This window comes from Sinocyclocheilus grahami, unplaced genomic scaffold, assembly GCF_001515645.1.
Source record: "Sinocyclocheilus grahami isolate Dianchi unplaced genomic scaffold, SAMN03320097.WGS_v1.1 scaffold234.1, whole genome shotgun sequence".
Taxonomy (NCBI): Eukaryota; Metazoa; Chordata; class Actinopteri; order Cypriniformes; family Cyprinidae; genus Sinocyclocheilus; species Sinocyclocheilus grahami.
Window position 1 is genome coordinate 1298070 of NW_015505413.1, and position 17599 is coordinate 1315668.

At 37.4% G+C, this 17599-nt stretch overlaps 1 protein-coding gene and 1 pseudogene across 1 annotated transcript in view; both read left to right on the forward strand.

Moving 5' to 3' along the window:
* The window catches only part of LOC107597674 (acyl-coenzyme A oxidase-like protein), a 46956-nt pseudogene extending 43607 nt beyond the window's left edge, over positions 1 to 3349 (forward strand).
* Positions 3350 to 5462: 2113 nt separating this feature from the next.
* bcl2l11 (BCL2 like 11) overlaps positions 5463 to 17599 on the forward strand; it is a 21973-nt gene continuing 9836 nt past the window's right edge. Inside the window, exons 1-3 of the mRNA XM_016288795.1 lie at positions 5463 to 5792; positions 7400 to 7662; positions 11014 to 11147. Coding sequence (XP_016144281.1) covers positions 5776 to 5792; positions 7400 to 7662; positions 11014 to 11147 — 414 coding nt within the window. The 5' untranslated portion in view covers positions 5463 to 5775. The remainder of the gene's footprint in view (positions 5793 to 7399; positions 7663 to 11013; positions 11148 to 17599) is intronic.

The window sequence follows — 17599 nt, forward strand, 5'->3', positions numbered from 1 at the left end:
TGCTGTTCTTTTGAATTTTGTATTCATCAAAGAATCCTGAAAAAAATTAACTGACAATAATAAATGGTTCTTATAATCAGCATATCAGAATGATTTCTGAAGATCATGTGACACTGAAGACTGGAGTAATGATGCTGAAAATTCAGCTTTGATCACAGAAATAAATTACAGTTTAAAATACATTCAGATATATAAAAAAAGTTATTTTAAATTGTTGTAATATTTCACAATATTACAGTTTCTACTGTATTTTTATCAAATAAAATGCAGCCTTGGTGAGCATTTTAAAAACTTACCGACCCCAAACTTTTGAATGGCAGTCTATCTGATACCAAATTCAAATGTATTAATATCTTCAAAATATAAAGTTCATACTTTGCAGGTATTCCTTACGTAAAGCTGCCCTCTTAAAAAAACAAAAGAATATATTTTTGTTTATCTCACTATTAAAAGCTGATCAAATGGCACTGTGTATTTGACTTAACTTTACTTGTCTTTACATAGTGTGTGAGTAACCAAACTCTGGCCAAATTTTTCCATTCTGTCTCCCGTTCTCTTCTTTCATGCCATCTCTTTCTCGCTCTGTTTACACACTCTCCTTATCTTTGCGTTGCTTCATGGCGCATGCAACCTCTACATAAAGCTACTTTCTTTTCAGCCGATCTGGAAAGAGAGAACGAGAGAGGTCAGACGTATTTCAGACTCCTCATTGGACAGACGGCTATTGAGCAAGACGTGTCCAAACATATTTCAGCCGTTAATGTGGCACAGATAAGCGAGTGTTTCTCAAACAGAACAATGAGGGGGTTTCATAGTACAGGGTTATAAAAGTCAGAATACACAAGCAGAGCTTTGCAGAAAATGACAGCCTGTGATCATTTGTCTTTCATCTTGAGCTCTGGAGGACTTGAGCAGGAGCCAAAGTGTCAGGACGATAAATTAACTCTTTGTCAGGCGATGTGGGAGAAAAGAGCAGGTTCTGTGACTCACGCAGGATGTCTGTGGAATCAGTGCGACACTTCACAAATGAAGCAATGATGGAGATGAATAGTATGATTGTGATTTTCCCCTATTTGAATCCAATTTTATTATCATTTAATCAGTTTGAATAGTTTAAGTCTTATTTCTAAGCAAGTACGCCCGTATTCTGTAGCCGTCAGGTTACAAAATAACATGAGCATGAACTTTTTATTGTTCATCAAAATTTATATATATGGTTATTTATCTCTCTGGGAAAGTTTAGTTTTTTAGGTGTTCAAGTTGTAACTTTCAGTTTCTTTTTTCACGGTTTTTGATCTTTCATTAAAAAGTCTGGGCCTGAATGATAATACTGTTCGAAGGTTTGGGGTCATTAAGATTATTGAATTATTTTCAAAGAAAGAAACAAATCATTTTATTCAGCTAGGATGCATTAAATTGATCAAATGTAACGGTAAAGATTCATAATATTACAAAAGATTCTATTTCAAATAAATTATGTTCTTTTGAACTTTCGATTCATCAAATAATTCTGAAAAACATATGTATCAGTTTCCACAAAAATATATTTAACAACATGACTGTTTTCAACATTAATAATGTTTCTTGAGCAGCAAATCCATATATTAGAATGATTTCTGGAGGATCATGTGACACTGAAGACTTAAAATTCATCTTATGCATCACAGAAATAAATTACATTTTAAAATCAGTTTAAATAGAAAACACTTATTTTAATTTTTTAATAATATTTCACAATATTACTGTTTTTACTGTATTTTTCATCAAATAAATGCAGCCTTGGTGAGTAGAAAAAGACTTATTTCGAAAACTTAAAAAAATAAATAATGACAATAATGTATATCTGTGTGTAATGACAAAAATGTAATTTATTCCTATGTCATCCCTAATTTATCCCAATGTTTGGCCTAATCAGTATATTATAGGGCTAAAAATTTAGAACAGCCAATTTTTATAATAAAACATGTTTCAGATGACACAATGCTGGACAATTATATCAGCTGTCCACATTGGGATCACAAGATTAAAAAAAAAAAAGTATTTGAATAACTCAATGTTACAGTAAATAAAGTACAGTAATGCCAAACTTTTGATACTGTCAGTATGTCATCTGATCCAGCATGCTGTGGTTCTGCTCAAAACATTGGCTATGGTGAGTCATTTCTGTCTTTTATCACGTTATGGTGATCTTCAGTGGTCTCAGCTAAAGGAGGAACATCTCATTCCTGTTCTCTTGACCCTGACACGACAGTCTGACTGTATTCTCACACATCAATGTCTCTGCTCACACCACACACAGTTCATCCGATGGAGCAAATTGGGAAATGGAACTTTTAAGAAATGAAAGTAGAATTTTTTCTATGTTGCTTTGTTAATTTCCACCAGAGGGTGCTATTATAGAAGAGGAATGGTAATGGTTATATATTTCCTGTGATGAATTGTTGTCTAATACCTTGTAGATATTATTTTTCAAAGTTGTAAATAAAAGATTATTGGAGTGTGTTTTACAAGAAAATCCTAATTCAGCTTCATGCTGTGCCTTTGTAATTGTAAAATTTACCAGAAAATTCTGAGTGAAATTTGTTTCTGCCTATTTTGCTGAAATCTTTCTTCTGGTGAGTTCAGAATTATCCCTATTTGTTTCCACCAGTGTCAAGTATCATTAGTGGTGTTTGCTATTGATCATACTTAAGGGTTAAATCCTTAACCCCCATGTATAAATGTTCTGGCATGCAACATGTCCCTCAGCGTTTGTGTTAGAGACATGAATGAAAAATTGTGCAACTTATTATGAAGAGTGACTGTGAGTGGGCAAGCTCTACTCACATTTTCTTCAAAACATCCAGTTGTACAATGATATAGTTGTGTAATTGCTGCATTAACGCTCGTGTGACTGTGGTCTGCTTGTTTTGAAGCTTTTGGAGCTGTGCAGATCGGTGAAGGGTGATGTGCTGAAGGTGGTCGATGACTTCAACATCCCGTCCTGCTGTATCCAGGCTCCTATCGCTGGAGTCGCCTGTCCCAGGACCGAATGGGCCTTCAATCCGCTGCCACAGTATCCCAGCAGCACCCAACCACAGTCTAAGCTCTGAAAGAGAGAATGAACATGGCTTTATGAGGATGTGGAAGAACGATGGAGTGATGTCTTTCACATTGGGTCGGAGTGATGAGGGACTAATTGGAGACGGTCAATGCACTTTGCATAGCTGATGTTTTATGATTAAGCATCATGCATTGTGCCAATATGAATGGTAGAACTTGCTGCTAATGGCCAAGGCCTTAAAAAATTGAATACACTATAGGCATGACACTACTTTTTCTTGTTCACTAGGGACGGGTTTGCAACAATGCCACAGAAGAACCATTTTGAGTTCCACAAAGAACCTTTCGGTGAAGGTTCTTTAAAGAACCTTTTGTTGGAGTAAAAAACATCTAAAGAACCTTATTTATAAAACGGATAGTTCCGGTCCTTGATTCTGATTGGTTGAGCTGCGTTCGAAGCTGTTGTAAATTACACTACAAACATACACCTTTGTTTACATTTGTGTGTTGCTCGGCACCCACTTTGTTGGAACCACAACCTTTTCTGAGGAACTACATTGTTTGGTGGAAGAATACTGTTTTTATTCATATCATTACACTTTATTTGCTGTGTTTTATTTTGTGAAACCTTACTACGTATGTGGAATAACCGTTTTATAAAAGCAATAAGCCCCATGAAGCCGTGGTTTACAGTGAATTTATAACAGCTAATGGGGTTCGCGTCGTGCCTAACAACGCCCCTGTTATAAATTCACTGTAAAGCACGGCTTCATGGGGCTTATTGCTTTATTAACATTCAAAGAACGTTTTGTCCAATAATGTTCCATGGATGTTAAAGATTCTTCATGGAAGCAAAGATGCCAATAAAGAACCTTTCATTGAACATTTTTGTTTAAAGGACTATTTTTCCTAAGTGTGAAAAACATCTAAAGAATCTTATTACACTATAAAGAACCTTTTGTCCAATGGAAAAGTTCATTGGATGTTAAGAGCTCTTCAGTGCCAATTAAGAACCTTCATTTTTAAGAGTGTGTGAAGAAGGGAATTTCAGTTATACGAGTTGCACATTATGTCTATCATACAGTTCTACCCCCCCCCCCTCCCCCTCCCTTAAATTCTTCAGTGATTTTAGCTGAAACGATTTCAAATAAACACCAGCCAAACCGGAATCAAAACTCTCCAAACAAACTAAACATCTTGCACTTACAGAGGTAACAGCATAAAGAAGTGCCAAGAGGCCGTTTTTTTAGTTTAGAAAAACCCAAATAAAATTAGTCATCACATGACACACAGATATTGAATATTTATGCAATTGCACATACATTGAGTATCAGTAACCATAATAATATGTTGGACAGATGATAATTTATTACTGCTGCTATAGTTTTTAATGCCATTATCAACTGCCATACATTTACCTTTATTTACCATTTGAGCCAAATAAAGGTAAACAATTTAGGTATGATCTGGTCTGGGTCTTCAAAGGGATGCCCATTTATGCTTTTGTCATACACTAAGTTTGGACCAAACATGTATTGCAGATATTGTTAAAGTTCAATAATGTTATGTACACATTTTAGAATTAGTCTGATTCAAGGAGAATCAGAAGGCTGAATCCTGACTGACAGAGGAGGAGTTGGGGATGGAGGAGGGTAATTAGCTATTGAGCAATGCGAAAACTGCTGATAATACTGAGGGACCTTATATATGAATACTTAGATAGGTGTCGTGTTCCCATAGGTTGATGGGGATCAGCTGATGTGAGCTTGACTAACGTGACCTGCCAGAACTAACGCTATGCTTGATTTAACTTGAAATTAAAGTTTTCTTGAAAAATGTCCTTATCTGTTTTAATAGGTTTTTTTCCCGTTTGTTCATTTCTTACTAAAGTCTGCAGACACAGCAATTCTGAAATATTCTGCAAATAAATTGTTGCATTCCCTGATATTTCCAGGTTTTCTGCACTGACTGGATATTCACTGGCTATTTGGTTATTTTCCTAATTGTCTTTGTGTTGTTGTCCTATTATGCCACAAACAATGGATCATTTAATTAATAACAGAATAAAATGTGTACCAAATACTTAGTTTGGCAATTGTAAACCTGGTTTGTTTTGCATGCAGCCTTACATTGTTTCAAAATGCTCATGATTCACTTGTGACTTGTGATCAAACATTATTCAACCAGACTGTACGTGAAATATACCACAGAAGAGACTAGCCTGTGCAAAAGAAGAACTATAGTGCTTTTGTTCTAGATTAATCTAAAGTGTTTGTGTACATTTACAGCCTGATGGTGTGGTTTGAGAAGATCCCAGCCATTGGGTTTGGCCATCACAAGCCCATCCCATGTGGGCGTGGCTTCTGCGCTTCACTGTGAGGGTTCGCTTGAGTAAGTAGACAGCAGAACAACTTGCTCTCTCTGCGTAGCAGACGCAAGAGAGTGAGCCTCGGCGAGGAAGTGCACTTAAGAAGACACCGAGACAAAAGAGACCATTCAAAACAATCCTGTGGACAGTTTTCACACAGGATCGTATATGACAGCTGCTCCGAGGGAAACAAATACATCGAGAGATTTAGAGCCATCGATTGCCTGCTATTGGAATTGTGCTTTATTATTTTCACTTTTTTACAGCACTTCTGAAATCTCTGGATATTTCGAAATTTACCCTTCGTTTTCATTTTGTTGTCTATCGCTAAGATGATGCGTTAACGCGTTTTTGCCGCAGCGGATATGTCTGACACGTCCAGGTGAGTTCATACGCGCGTATCGTACAGTATGCCGGCTTTCTTTAGGACAGCTCTTTTGTTTGCACTTTTTTATTTTTTGCACAATATTGTCTTTCAGAACGGATTGCATGTTAATAACGTACGCGTTTTAACATTTGATCGCCGTGATTTAAAACCAATTAAGCTGTTTAGTAAAATCGGGTTATTCGTTTGTTTATTTGTCAAGATCACCTTGGATTATTTTTCGTGTTGATATTTTATGCTAGCGAAGCATAACGCGCAAAAAAAACTTTTCGCGAGGGCGAAAAAAGTGAAACTTCAGATGCGCGTCCAGCCAAACAATGTCGCAAAGACAACAAAAGTTGAGATGTAGTAGAGGAGTCCACTCCCCGCAGCGGCCCGTACGTGTTGACATTTAACCAGAGTGAATAATTTAACTGTTAAATTATGGGTAACGACAGGCACCTGTTTGCGTTGCTTTCTTTTCCGTTATCCACTAAAAAATAAGTCTTAAAATACGATGAAAAGCTACGGTTGTTGTTGAAGTTCTACAGATGTACGCCAGGCGATACTCTACCAACGTGTGTAAACTATCGATTTATTCGCGCTTTACTTTCGAAATGAGACTCGAACTGTTCCCGGCTGGAAACAATGGCGATTTGGAACGTGCCGTGCGATACGTATTTATTATTATTATTATTGTTTGTTTATTTATTTTTAACGATCGTCAAATCGGTCGGTCTGCTGTTAGACCGATACTCGCGTTACTTTGCGCTATTGTCTGCTTGTCTGAACACTTGGAGGCGTCGACGCGCTCCTATTAGTAGGAAACTTTGTTTTGGTGCGCATATTGTTTCGCCGCCGCTCTCTCGTTGAAAATAAATCGCTATAAAACTCCGCGCTCGTTCAGTAGGCTACCGATGGCTGACAGTATAATGTTGAGCACAAGTGAAATTAAAGAAAGACATAAAGGCGTCGCGATTGCGTCGCGTTAAACTCCCCGCTCGTACAGTACAGTATTCATTAGCTACTGTCAGTAAAATGCTGACAAGTGATATCGAAGCAAGATTCGATCCAGTCGCAGCTGGCGCTCCTATAAAGTAGCCTACATATTAGTAGTGACTAACAAGTGCAGGGGCAACAAATACAGCGGTAAGCACGACGCAGTTTGTTCTATTTTTATAATTATTTAGTGTTTTATTTCTGTATTCGCCGCTGTTTTGTCATGCTAGCTCCGCGGTTTGTGCAAACCGGCATGACTGACGAAGCCGAACTGGTTTACGGAGAGCTGCGAGATGTGTTTTCACTTGAAAAAGCGCGACATAATAAACCCGTCTAGACCAGAACGATTAAACAAAAGTCGTGTAGACTCCGCTACAGCGCGTGCGGTATTCGACGCGACGCCTTCGCGCGTTCTTCAGTTGTATCCCACAATGTAGTGTTTTGCTGGAAGGAAGAAATAGGAAGTTGAAGTGGAGCTCGTTTGTGACGCACTTCGCCGAGTTTCCAAACGCATGCTAATCGCCACGAAATAGACTGGAAATTCAAAACCCGCCGCCAACAACCCACACAATTCCTCTTCGAATCGCCTGCAAAAGACAGTAATGAGTGTTTTGTTTGTTCTGCAGAGAGCAAACGCCGGGCCGGGGAAGCGGAGAGAGCGCCGGTGGCGCAGCCGTCTTAGGCTCCGGGCACTTTGACTTCCCTCAGCCGAGCGATGGGGACCCGTTAAGGGGAGGGATTGCCATGTCGAGTAGTCACCAGTCGAGGTCACCGATGTCCCGAACCTTCTCCAGGTCCTCTAGTGGCTATTTTTCCGTCGACAGCGATTCTGTGCCAAGTTCCCCGCTAATGCCCAATATTTCCGAAGCGCAAGACGGCCAAAATGATGGTAAGAGAGCCCCCTGGAGGGAAAAAAGGCTCTATTTTGTGGTGTGTAAACACGACACTGACGCGACGAACAGCGAGGCTGTCATAACGGTTTTCTTTCAGCGGATTAGTCCGTTAAGAATTGGATCATTTCAAATTTGAAGCCGGCTGCGGGTTTCCCGCCCTTGTGTGACTGAGCTTTGAATCACACGCGCGCTCTTCTATGTTTTGACGAAATTAATCATTTATAATGATTGATTTTTGATCATTTTATGGCGATTAAAGTAAATGATTCGTTAAATTGTGTAATTTAAAAAACCTTATTCCCAAGGTCAAGGGGCAATTTGGTTTTGGGCCCCTGTGGGTCAGTGGACAGATATATAAAACATAGATTTTCTTTAAAAAAAATTATATTAGTGAAAATGTAATACATCAGTTATATGGTAAGCATGTTAATCAAACACATTAGAAAATGTTGGCAAAGAAAATCTAGCCATTTTATATATAGAGAGAGAGGAGGGGGTTCCCTGGGTCTGTGAAGTAAAGTAAAATAAAATAGACAATGACAGATTGTACAGGTGAAATAGAGGTGCATAAAAATCTTAATACAGTCACATCTCACTGTTTATGAATGTCATCCATGTAAGTGCTTTGGATGTTTAACTTGGCTCTCAGTTTTCCACATTAGCGCAGTGATAAGCATAATGTTTTGATGCTTGGCAGTGCACTTCTCTCGAGAATCTCTTCCAGAAAGCATGTTCTTCTCATTTAGAAGCAGCACAGATCTGCCTAAAGCCAAGTCGACTCATTTGTCTTTGTGATAGCTGCTCTAAAAGAAGTAACCTGCATTTCCTCTCTGTTAGCATCAGATTGTTCACTGCATTATGTATTCTGAAGCATGCGTGTGCACGTACGCGAGCCTTCAGCTTGGTTCATTCACAATATCTTGCAAACCCGGTGCACCCGAGACGCATGACCACAGCATGTGACCCATCTTCTCATAATGCCTCGGATGGAGTTGGCTGATTTGCCTGTTGTCTTCTTGTTTACCTTCACAGTCACCGAGGCCTCAAGAAAGCAGTCAGAGAATCGGCCTTAATGCACGCAGTCAAAATAGACTAGCCTGTCTTTTGTGAAGGCTAGACACGAGATCCAACCATCTCGGTTTTCCCTATTGAGAGCCTGGAGATATGAGATGGCGATAATTGTCTTCCTGTAGCCACTCTTAATGGCGAAGAGAAACAACAATAACTTATCAGGGCTCTCATCTGTTGCTCGCTCGACAGGAGAGTTCCTCTACCAGTGGCCTCTTGTTTATACCTCTAGCTGCTGCATTGTGCTGGCACAAGGTCTTGAATTTACACGTATGAACTCTGTGCCCTTTTTGAGCACCTCTTGTGGGTCAGACGTCTTATTCTGTCCAAAGATAAATGAAGATGAAGAGAGTTACTGTGTAGTAAAGGCCCGAGAGAATGAGGTGAAAGTGTTGACTAAAACTTTGAGTGATATTTGAGATCTTGTCTGGTTCAGTTCATATAGGTTTAGCGGAGTTGTGAAAGGAAATGAGTATCCAATGGTCCTAATATGATTGAGCACGAGAAATAACAGTCAAACAGCTTCTCGCTTGAGTCATAGCGCGAGATCAATTTGAGTTCAGACAGAATTTGGGTGATATTAGCGTTCCGCCTCATAACCTCAGCTATCGTTCAGCTACTGTCTTACAACCGACAACGTGTAATTTTAGCACTGTTAGCAAATACTTATTCATGATAATGGCTGTGGAAAAACCAAACCAGAGGTTGCAGAGGTAGTTGTTTACACCAGACGATGGCATGCGATATACAGGAGTTGAAGTTTGTTAGAAAAGTTGCGTCCTGCGTGGTGTGGAAATGACTCTTGTCAAACAGTGTTTATTTTTTCATGAAGTTAAGCTTATTTGGATTCTTAATCCTGGCTTTCAGCGTGACCGTATGAAGACAGCGTTAACTCTGGTTCTTGAAATAAGAAAAAACAGTAGAGGGATGAATTGAAATAAGAAATGTCTTGATTTGTAGTTGTTTTACTGCTTGTTTAAAGTCCATCCTCAAGTCTTTAAATATGACGCGGCCCGCTATTCTTAATCCCGGCCTTCACAATTCAACTGTGCACAAAAACTTGTTTTCATAATCTTTAGCCAAAATATAATAACTTTAAACTGATATTTTCAGATGATGTCACAAATGATTCCTATTGCATGATTGCAAATAACTTTTCAAATAAAAAATAAAACCGATTTATCTGTGATAGGCTCACTTTTATTTTGGACTTTTCTTTTTTTTTTTAAGATAAAAGGGACATTACCATATATATATATATTTATTTTATTTATTTTTCATTTTTTAATTATTATTTTATTTAATTTTTTTCATTTTTAAATCACCTAATATTAGTATTATATATATTTTTTAAATGTGTCCACTGTAAAAAAAAATATTTTTCAAAGTTGTAAATGATTGGAAGGATTATTGCAATGCATTTTACAATTATAAAAAAATATACTGTGTGTATATATATATATATATATATGTGTGTGTGTGTGACCATGGACCACAAAACCAGTCATAAGGCTCATTTTTTTTGGAAATTGAGATTTTATACACCATCTGAAAGCTGAATAAATAAGCTTTCCATTGATGTATGGTTTGTTAGGATAGGACAATATTTGGCTGAGATACAATAATTTGAAAATCTGGAATCTGAGGGTGCAACAAAATCTAAATATTGAGAAAATCGCCTTTAAAGTTGTCTAAATGAAGTTCTTAGCAATGCATATTACTAATCAAAAATTAAGTTTTGATATATTTACAGTAGGAATTTTACAAAATATCTTCATGCAACATGATCTTTACTTAATATCCTAATGATTTTTGGCATAAAAGAAAAATCGATCATTTTGACCCATACAATGTATTGTGGTCTATTGTTACAAATATACCTGTGCTACTTATGACTGCTTTTGTGCTCCAGGGTCACATATTATGAATTATGTTTAAAATGTAAGTGTATTTCTTATTAATTGTGCTATTGAATAGCAATTTTACTAGCAAATGAAAATTGTTTCTACACTACTCTAGTGTTTTGTACTGCAATATAAGTTTTTAGTGTTCTGTATTGCAAATAAGTTTTCAATTAAAAAATAAATCCGATTCATCTTTGATAGACCTACCTTTACTTTGGACATTAAGTCATTTTGTTAGTGTTTTTAATGTTTGAATCACCTTTAAATAAAAAAATATATATATTTTGTGATACAAAATATTTTTTGCTCATATTGCTCATCTCTTATCATTTGAGGTTTGAATGTCTTAAAATTGAATTCCCGTGTCTTTCTCAGAGGTATGGTCTGCCGAACCTAGCCACCAGCACGTGCAGATGGCAGCACCTGTCGGAGCCATGGGGCCGGAGATGGCGGTCGCTCGGGAGCTGCGGCGCATTGGAGACGAGTTCAACCGTCTGTACTGTCAGGGGGTGAGTAATATTGAGGTGACACCATAGGATCAAGCGCAGGAGATTGATGATGAAATATTTTCACTCGCTAGAGCAACGACTTTCTTTGTTTGTCCAGGGGAGCTGGTTTGAATTTGTATTTGGAAGCCTCCCCCTCTCATATCTTTATGAGTTTAAATCAGGTGTTGCAGAGAGGAGCGCGCATACGAAAGTGGCATCGCAAGTCTCTGCAGATCAGGGCCTTAATGAGGGAAATGTTTACTCTGTCTCTGTAAAGGGAGCTTTATTTTCATAACTTGTATTTCTTAATGTTGCATCACTTCAGCAGCAGTCAAGAAATCAAGGTTCTTCATAAAGAATCAAGGCTGATATGGTGTTCACACTTTCGTCTTTCATCATCTCATTCTCCATTACTAGGTTATACAATCATCAGTAACCGTTAATTAAAGGGTTAGTTCACCCAAAAATGACGTCATTACGCCGGATCTGGGTCAGCGCTGCCACACGCTCGCGTCATGATACTGTCATTAACGCGCGTCCACAAGTGACACAGTAGAGACGAAAATATGGAATAAAGTGTTATTTTTGTTTTCTTTGCGCAAAAAAGTATTCTCGTAGCTTCGTAACTTTACAGTTGAACCACTGATGACACACGGACTACTTTGTTGATCATCTTGGTACTTTTCTGGACCTTGAACGTGGTAGTTACCTTGCTGTCTATGGGAGGGTCAGAGAGCCCTCATATTTCATCAAAAATATCTTGTGTTCCGAAGATGAACGAAGGTCTTACGGGTTTCGAACAACACAAGGGTGAGTAATTTGGGTGAACAAACCCTTTAAGGGATTTATGATCCCTCTTTGGGGTCCCACTTTTTATTTGAGATTTTATTTGTATTTTATTAGAAAAAATAATCCAGTAGTAATACAGATAAATATTAAAATTAGCACCACTATATATGAAATTTGTCAAATCAAATCAGTATCAGGTTAATATTCATACTGCAATTACCATGCATCGATGAGCAATTATTACATTAGATAATATAGATATGACCTAGTTAGATTAATGTCCAGAGCTGTATGACTCAAGTTGTGTTTATGTACATCTTATGCAAATATAGCCATGCTAGTACAGTATGTCCACCTTTGGTTATCTATATGAACATGCAAACTTGTTTTCACTGTATGGTGATGCTGCTGGCTCTGATAAGATTCTGTTATTGTATTGGTTAAATCTGAGATAATTAATACCTCCGTTGAAGAATTATTGCCTTTCACCTCTTGGACTCCAGTACTGTGTCATGCTTCCTGTTTGGGCAGCTGTCCAGTTGGACACAGTTCTGTCTGGTAGTATTTGGGTTTATTATATTGTGTCAGGCCTTACGCTCTCGACTTAGCTTGTTATAGATTTGGAAACTAGCGAATGTTGCTTCTTTGAGGATTTCAAGTTGAACAGCTTCTCATAGCCGCTCTCTGTAGGAGTGTAAACAGTTTTGATTGAGGTCGTCTCTGTGAGCTCCGCATTTCAATAGAGCCTTATCTACTCCGGCTATCATTGTCTGGTTATTGCTGCGTAAAATTACCTTAGTCATTGTTTAAGTGAGCAAGGCCTGCAAACCTCTTGAAAGATATACCTGTAGGCAAGAGCCCAGACGTGCTCATAAACAGCTCAACGGTACATTTATTAGTGGTGCTTGTTAAGGCAACAGTTATGATTTATTGCTCATACTTGGGGTTAAGTGTGTGAACAAAAGTCTGACATTAAGCTTTTTTTCATAAATTTCCATCTTCTTACATACATTTACACCATTTTTTCATACATTACCCATTCAGAAGTTTAGTACGATTTTTTAAAATGTTTTTGAAAAGTGCTCACCAAGGTTGCATTTATTTGATCAAAATACTTAAATATTATTACAATTTAAAATAGCTGTTTAATAGCTGAATTTTCAGCATCACTACTCCAGTCTTCAGTGTCACATGATCCTTCAGAAATCATTCTAATATGCTGATTTGCTCCTCAAACATTTATTATTAATATTGAAAACAGTTGTGCCGATTAATATTTGAAAAATAAAACCTTACTGTCCCCAAACCTGTGAATGCTAGTGTAAATAGGATTTGTTCTTCATTTGATCGTTAAGCTATGTCTCATACTTCACTCTGCCTGTGGCAATTTTGTGTTTTGTTTTCAACTTTTTTTTTCGCTTAAAATAATATCCTTCCAGAACAATCACGTCTTCAGAGAGATATGCTCTTATAGAATGCTGCATGACGCATTTACTGTAAACAAGTGCACTTGATTCATCAGTGATTCATTGTTGCTGGACGTGTCATGTTTGCCTGGTTCTAAAGACACACCCTGTAGCCTAATCAGAGGGCACGGTCAAGTTTAGGACCCTAGAAGGCCATTTTTAAAGCAAAAAATTAGCTTTTAGGCTGGAAAAAATGTTTTGCAACAAGTAAAGATTTTGAGAAAATAGCTAGATAGATTATAATGAATGAAGAGGCATAAGAAAGCTGCTGTTGAACAGGCCCGAGTGTTTTACTTGACTTCTTCACAGTACTTTTAAGCTTCCTTGTACTGTATATCCAGGTCAGAATTGTGAGAAAAAAAAAAGTCAGAATGGTGATAGAAGTCGTCATTTTTTATTTCATGGCAGAAACAAACAAACAGAATTGCCATATGAAAGCTCAGAATTCAGAGGAAAAAAAGTCAAAATTGTGAGATGTAAACTCAGAAGTCTTAGGAAAAAAAATCTGAATTTTGGGATATAAACTCAGAATTTTAAGAGAAAAAAAAAAAGCTAGAACTGTGAGGTGTAAGCTCAGAACTCTGAGTAAACAAGTCAGAATGTAAACTCAGAATTCTAAAGGAAAGTAGTAAGAATTTAGGGATGTAAACTCAATTCTAAGGAAAGAAGAACTGCGAAACGTAAACTCAGAATTCTAAGGGAAAATTCAGAACTGTGGGAAACTCAGAATTCTGAGGAGAGAACTTAGAATTTTATATGTAAAATGTTTATATAGTTAAAATATAGTTTATATGTATTTTAATGTTTATTTTGTTTTATTCTAAAGCATTTTAAGTCATCTTGAAGTCACCTTTGGAAGTACAGCAGGTGTATAATTTTGGTCATTTTACATGTTGAAAGAATGCAAAACTCAAAACTCATCTTGAAGCACAGTTAAGAGAGGATGCCAAGTCCATTCGAATGTTATATCCATTTAATGAATCACAATGAGGAGCCCTAACATTACAGGAGTGTGTGCGTGACAACAGCCTCGTACAGCGTCTGCCGTGTTTCAGAAGACTCATGAGGAGCAGAATTCATCCCAACCCCCCACTTCTCTTAAAGACTCAGACTAATAGCCCTGGTGGAGTTTCTAATAGGCCGAGGAGTCATCTGAAAAGAGAGAGAGAGAGAGAAAAAAGAGGGAGGGTTGCATGGCAGAGCTGTATGTGTCTGGGACGGCTCAGCTTCATTATGTTTACCCTGCGGTTAGGCTCTGGGCTCTAATTATGCAGCGGGTCAGTCTCCTCAGCGCCATAGAGACGTACTCGGGCCTAGCGAGAGCCGCTCACTGTCAGGGTCAGAGAGGAAACGGCCTGCCAGCACTCCAAATGGATGGGTTGGACTCCACGCTTTGGTTTGTTTCTCTTCTCACGTGTCTGTGATGTAACTTCAGGAGTTTGTTTGAGGTTTTGATGCTCCTGTGTGTGTGTGTTTGTTTAGATCATGTTTGTTTGACCTCAATACAGTGAATTTTAGAATAACCGATTGGAAAAACTGTCAATGAATTGAAGTACTTCCACATTTGAAATGTCGGATTAAACAAAAATCCTGAAAATTCCATAAAAAAAAAATCTATTAAACATCATGACTTTCATGATAAATGGAATAAAATATGAATGGTTGTAGCATCTATGCTGCTATGTGGTTGCTAGGGTATTCCAAGTGGTTGCTAGGTTGTTACTAAATTGTTGACAGAACGTAGCGAGTAAACTACGATGTAGACCAGTGGTTCTCAACCTTCAGGGGTTTGTTTTGGGTTTTGATGCTCCTGTGCGTGTTTAGATATTTAGTCCACAATTGGTTGACGTATATATTTAGATTTTTGGAATAACTGATTGGGAAAAATTGTCAATGAAATGAAGTATTTCCACATTTGAAATGTTGTACTTAAAGCTGCTGTCTGTAACTTTTGGCGGTCTAGCGGTTAATAAACAGAACTGCGTGCATCTTGCGGAAGAACATTGTAGCTGGAGCTACTTCTCTCTGTTTATGACTATGACGAATCACACAGGTACTGGGCTACTCCGCAGCGGTACCTACCCGAACCAGTCTAAAATAGTCAGAATATAAACACTTATTATAGGTGTACCGTAGTGATTCAGGACAAGCCAAAAACACGTTTTGGAAAATGGATTCATGGTGTATTCGCTTATTATATACATTTTGAACAAAAAAAAGTTACAGACAGCAGCTTTAACAAAAATCCAGAAAATGTCACAATTTCATTAAACATTTGACTTTATGAAAACATGCTATCTTGTCTGTGTAAAGCTCATGTCAGAGCACTGCTATGTGGTTGCTAGAGTATTGAAAATGGTTTCTAGGGTATTGCCAAGTGGTTTATAGTGTTTAACTTAAAGGGATAGTTCACCCAAAAATGAAAATTTGATGTTCATCTGCTTACCCCAATGAAGTTTATCTAGTATCATTCGATGTTGAACAGCCTCAATATTTCAAGTCTAAAATTTGAACTTCCAAATGCTGAGCAGGGATTGCCTTGTGAGTCAAAGTGCTCAGGCTAAACTGCAGTACATTGCAGCTTTGCACCAATCTGGATTGGACACCGTTTTTCATCTAGTCTTGTTGGAGACTTTTAATATTGTTGTTTTTCTTTCACTGTAGTGCTGGGCAATATGACCAAAAATCTGTATCTCAATTTTAAGATTCTGGTGGTTTTGTTTTTTCTTTACCTGACTGGAACCTTGTACAGGTTTATTGGTTGCACTTTATTTTACAGTCCTGTTCTGCGTGTACACACTATGACAATGACGTACATCTTAATTAAAATGCTTTTGTCATTTAAAATAAAATAAAATATTATTGTGTGAGAGATTAAAGGGATAGTTCACCCAAAAATGAAAATTTGATGTTTATTTGCTTACCCCCATGGCATCCAATATGTAGGTGACTTTGTTTCTTCAGTAGAACACAAACTGAGATTTTTAAGTCAAACCGTTGCAGTCTGTCAGTCCTATAATGTCAGTGGATGGGAATCACGGCTTTGAGAGTCATGAAACATACACAAACAAAACCAAATTAAACCCTGCGTCTCGTGACGATACATTGATGTGTAAAGACATACAACGATTGGTCTGTGCAAGAAACTGAAGAGTATTTATATCGTTTTGATTTTCACCGCAATGTCTGAACTGTCCTGAGCACGTGACGCATCTTCTTCTTGCTTTATGGTAGATCGCAGACTTAAGTGCATTACCGCCACCTATCTCTCAAATGGACCATTGACACTATCTACTATCTCAATTAGGAGTGTCCTAGGTCCATTTGAGAGATAGGTGGCGGTAATGAACTTATAAGTCTGCGATCTGCCATAAAGCAAGAAGAAGAAGAAGACGCGTCACACGCCGGCTGAAGAAGAAGGCGCGAACGCGCTCAGGACAGTTCAGACATTGCGGTGAAAATCAGAGGTAAAAAACAATATAAATACCAGTGTTGAGGAAAGTTACTTTTAAAAGTAATGCATTACAATATTGCGTTACTCCATAAAAAAGTAACTAATTACATTACTTAGTTACTTTTTATGGAAAGTAATGCGTTACGTTACTTTTGCGTTACTTTTTAAATCTGGACAGGGCTTGCTTGTTTGTTTTTAAAATAAAAAAAAAGTTATATTTTTGGCAAATATTCAAAAAAAATATTAAATATAAAAAAATAAATAAAAAAGCCTTTTCACACCAAAAGTGAAATGAATAAGCCTCAGGCTGAAGGGAAAGTAAATTTACGTCCGTACAGTAGAATGCAAAAGACGACATTTCAACACTTCAGCAATAAAAAAAAATAAAAAAATACGTTTGTCTAGATTAATTTTTGCTTAGTATGGTTGAACTGGATCATCGAAGGTCAGAAGCAAAGACATTGGTTAATAGAATGGGATTAAATACAACATTTTATTGCAGGTTTGCATATTCTGAGTTGCATTATTTTTATTTTAGGAATACTGAATCTGTTTTTTTTTTGTGAGGGAGATGAATTAATGCATATTCATATTTATTTTAGAGTTACAGTAACATCTGATTTCTCTCAACATGGCGACAGGAGAGCCGTCAATCAATAAATTGGAAAAAAAAAAGTAACTTGCGTTACTTATTTGAAAAAGTAACTCAGATATTCTCTTGTAAATTAAAAAGTAATGCGTTACTTTACTAGTTACTTGAAAAA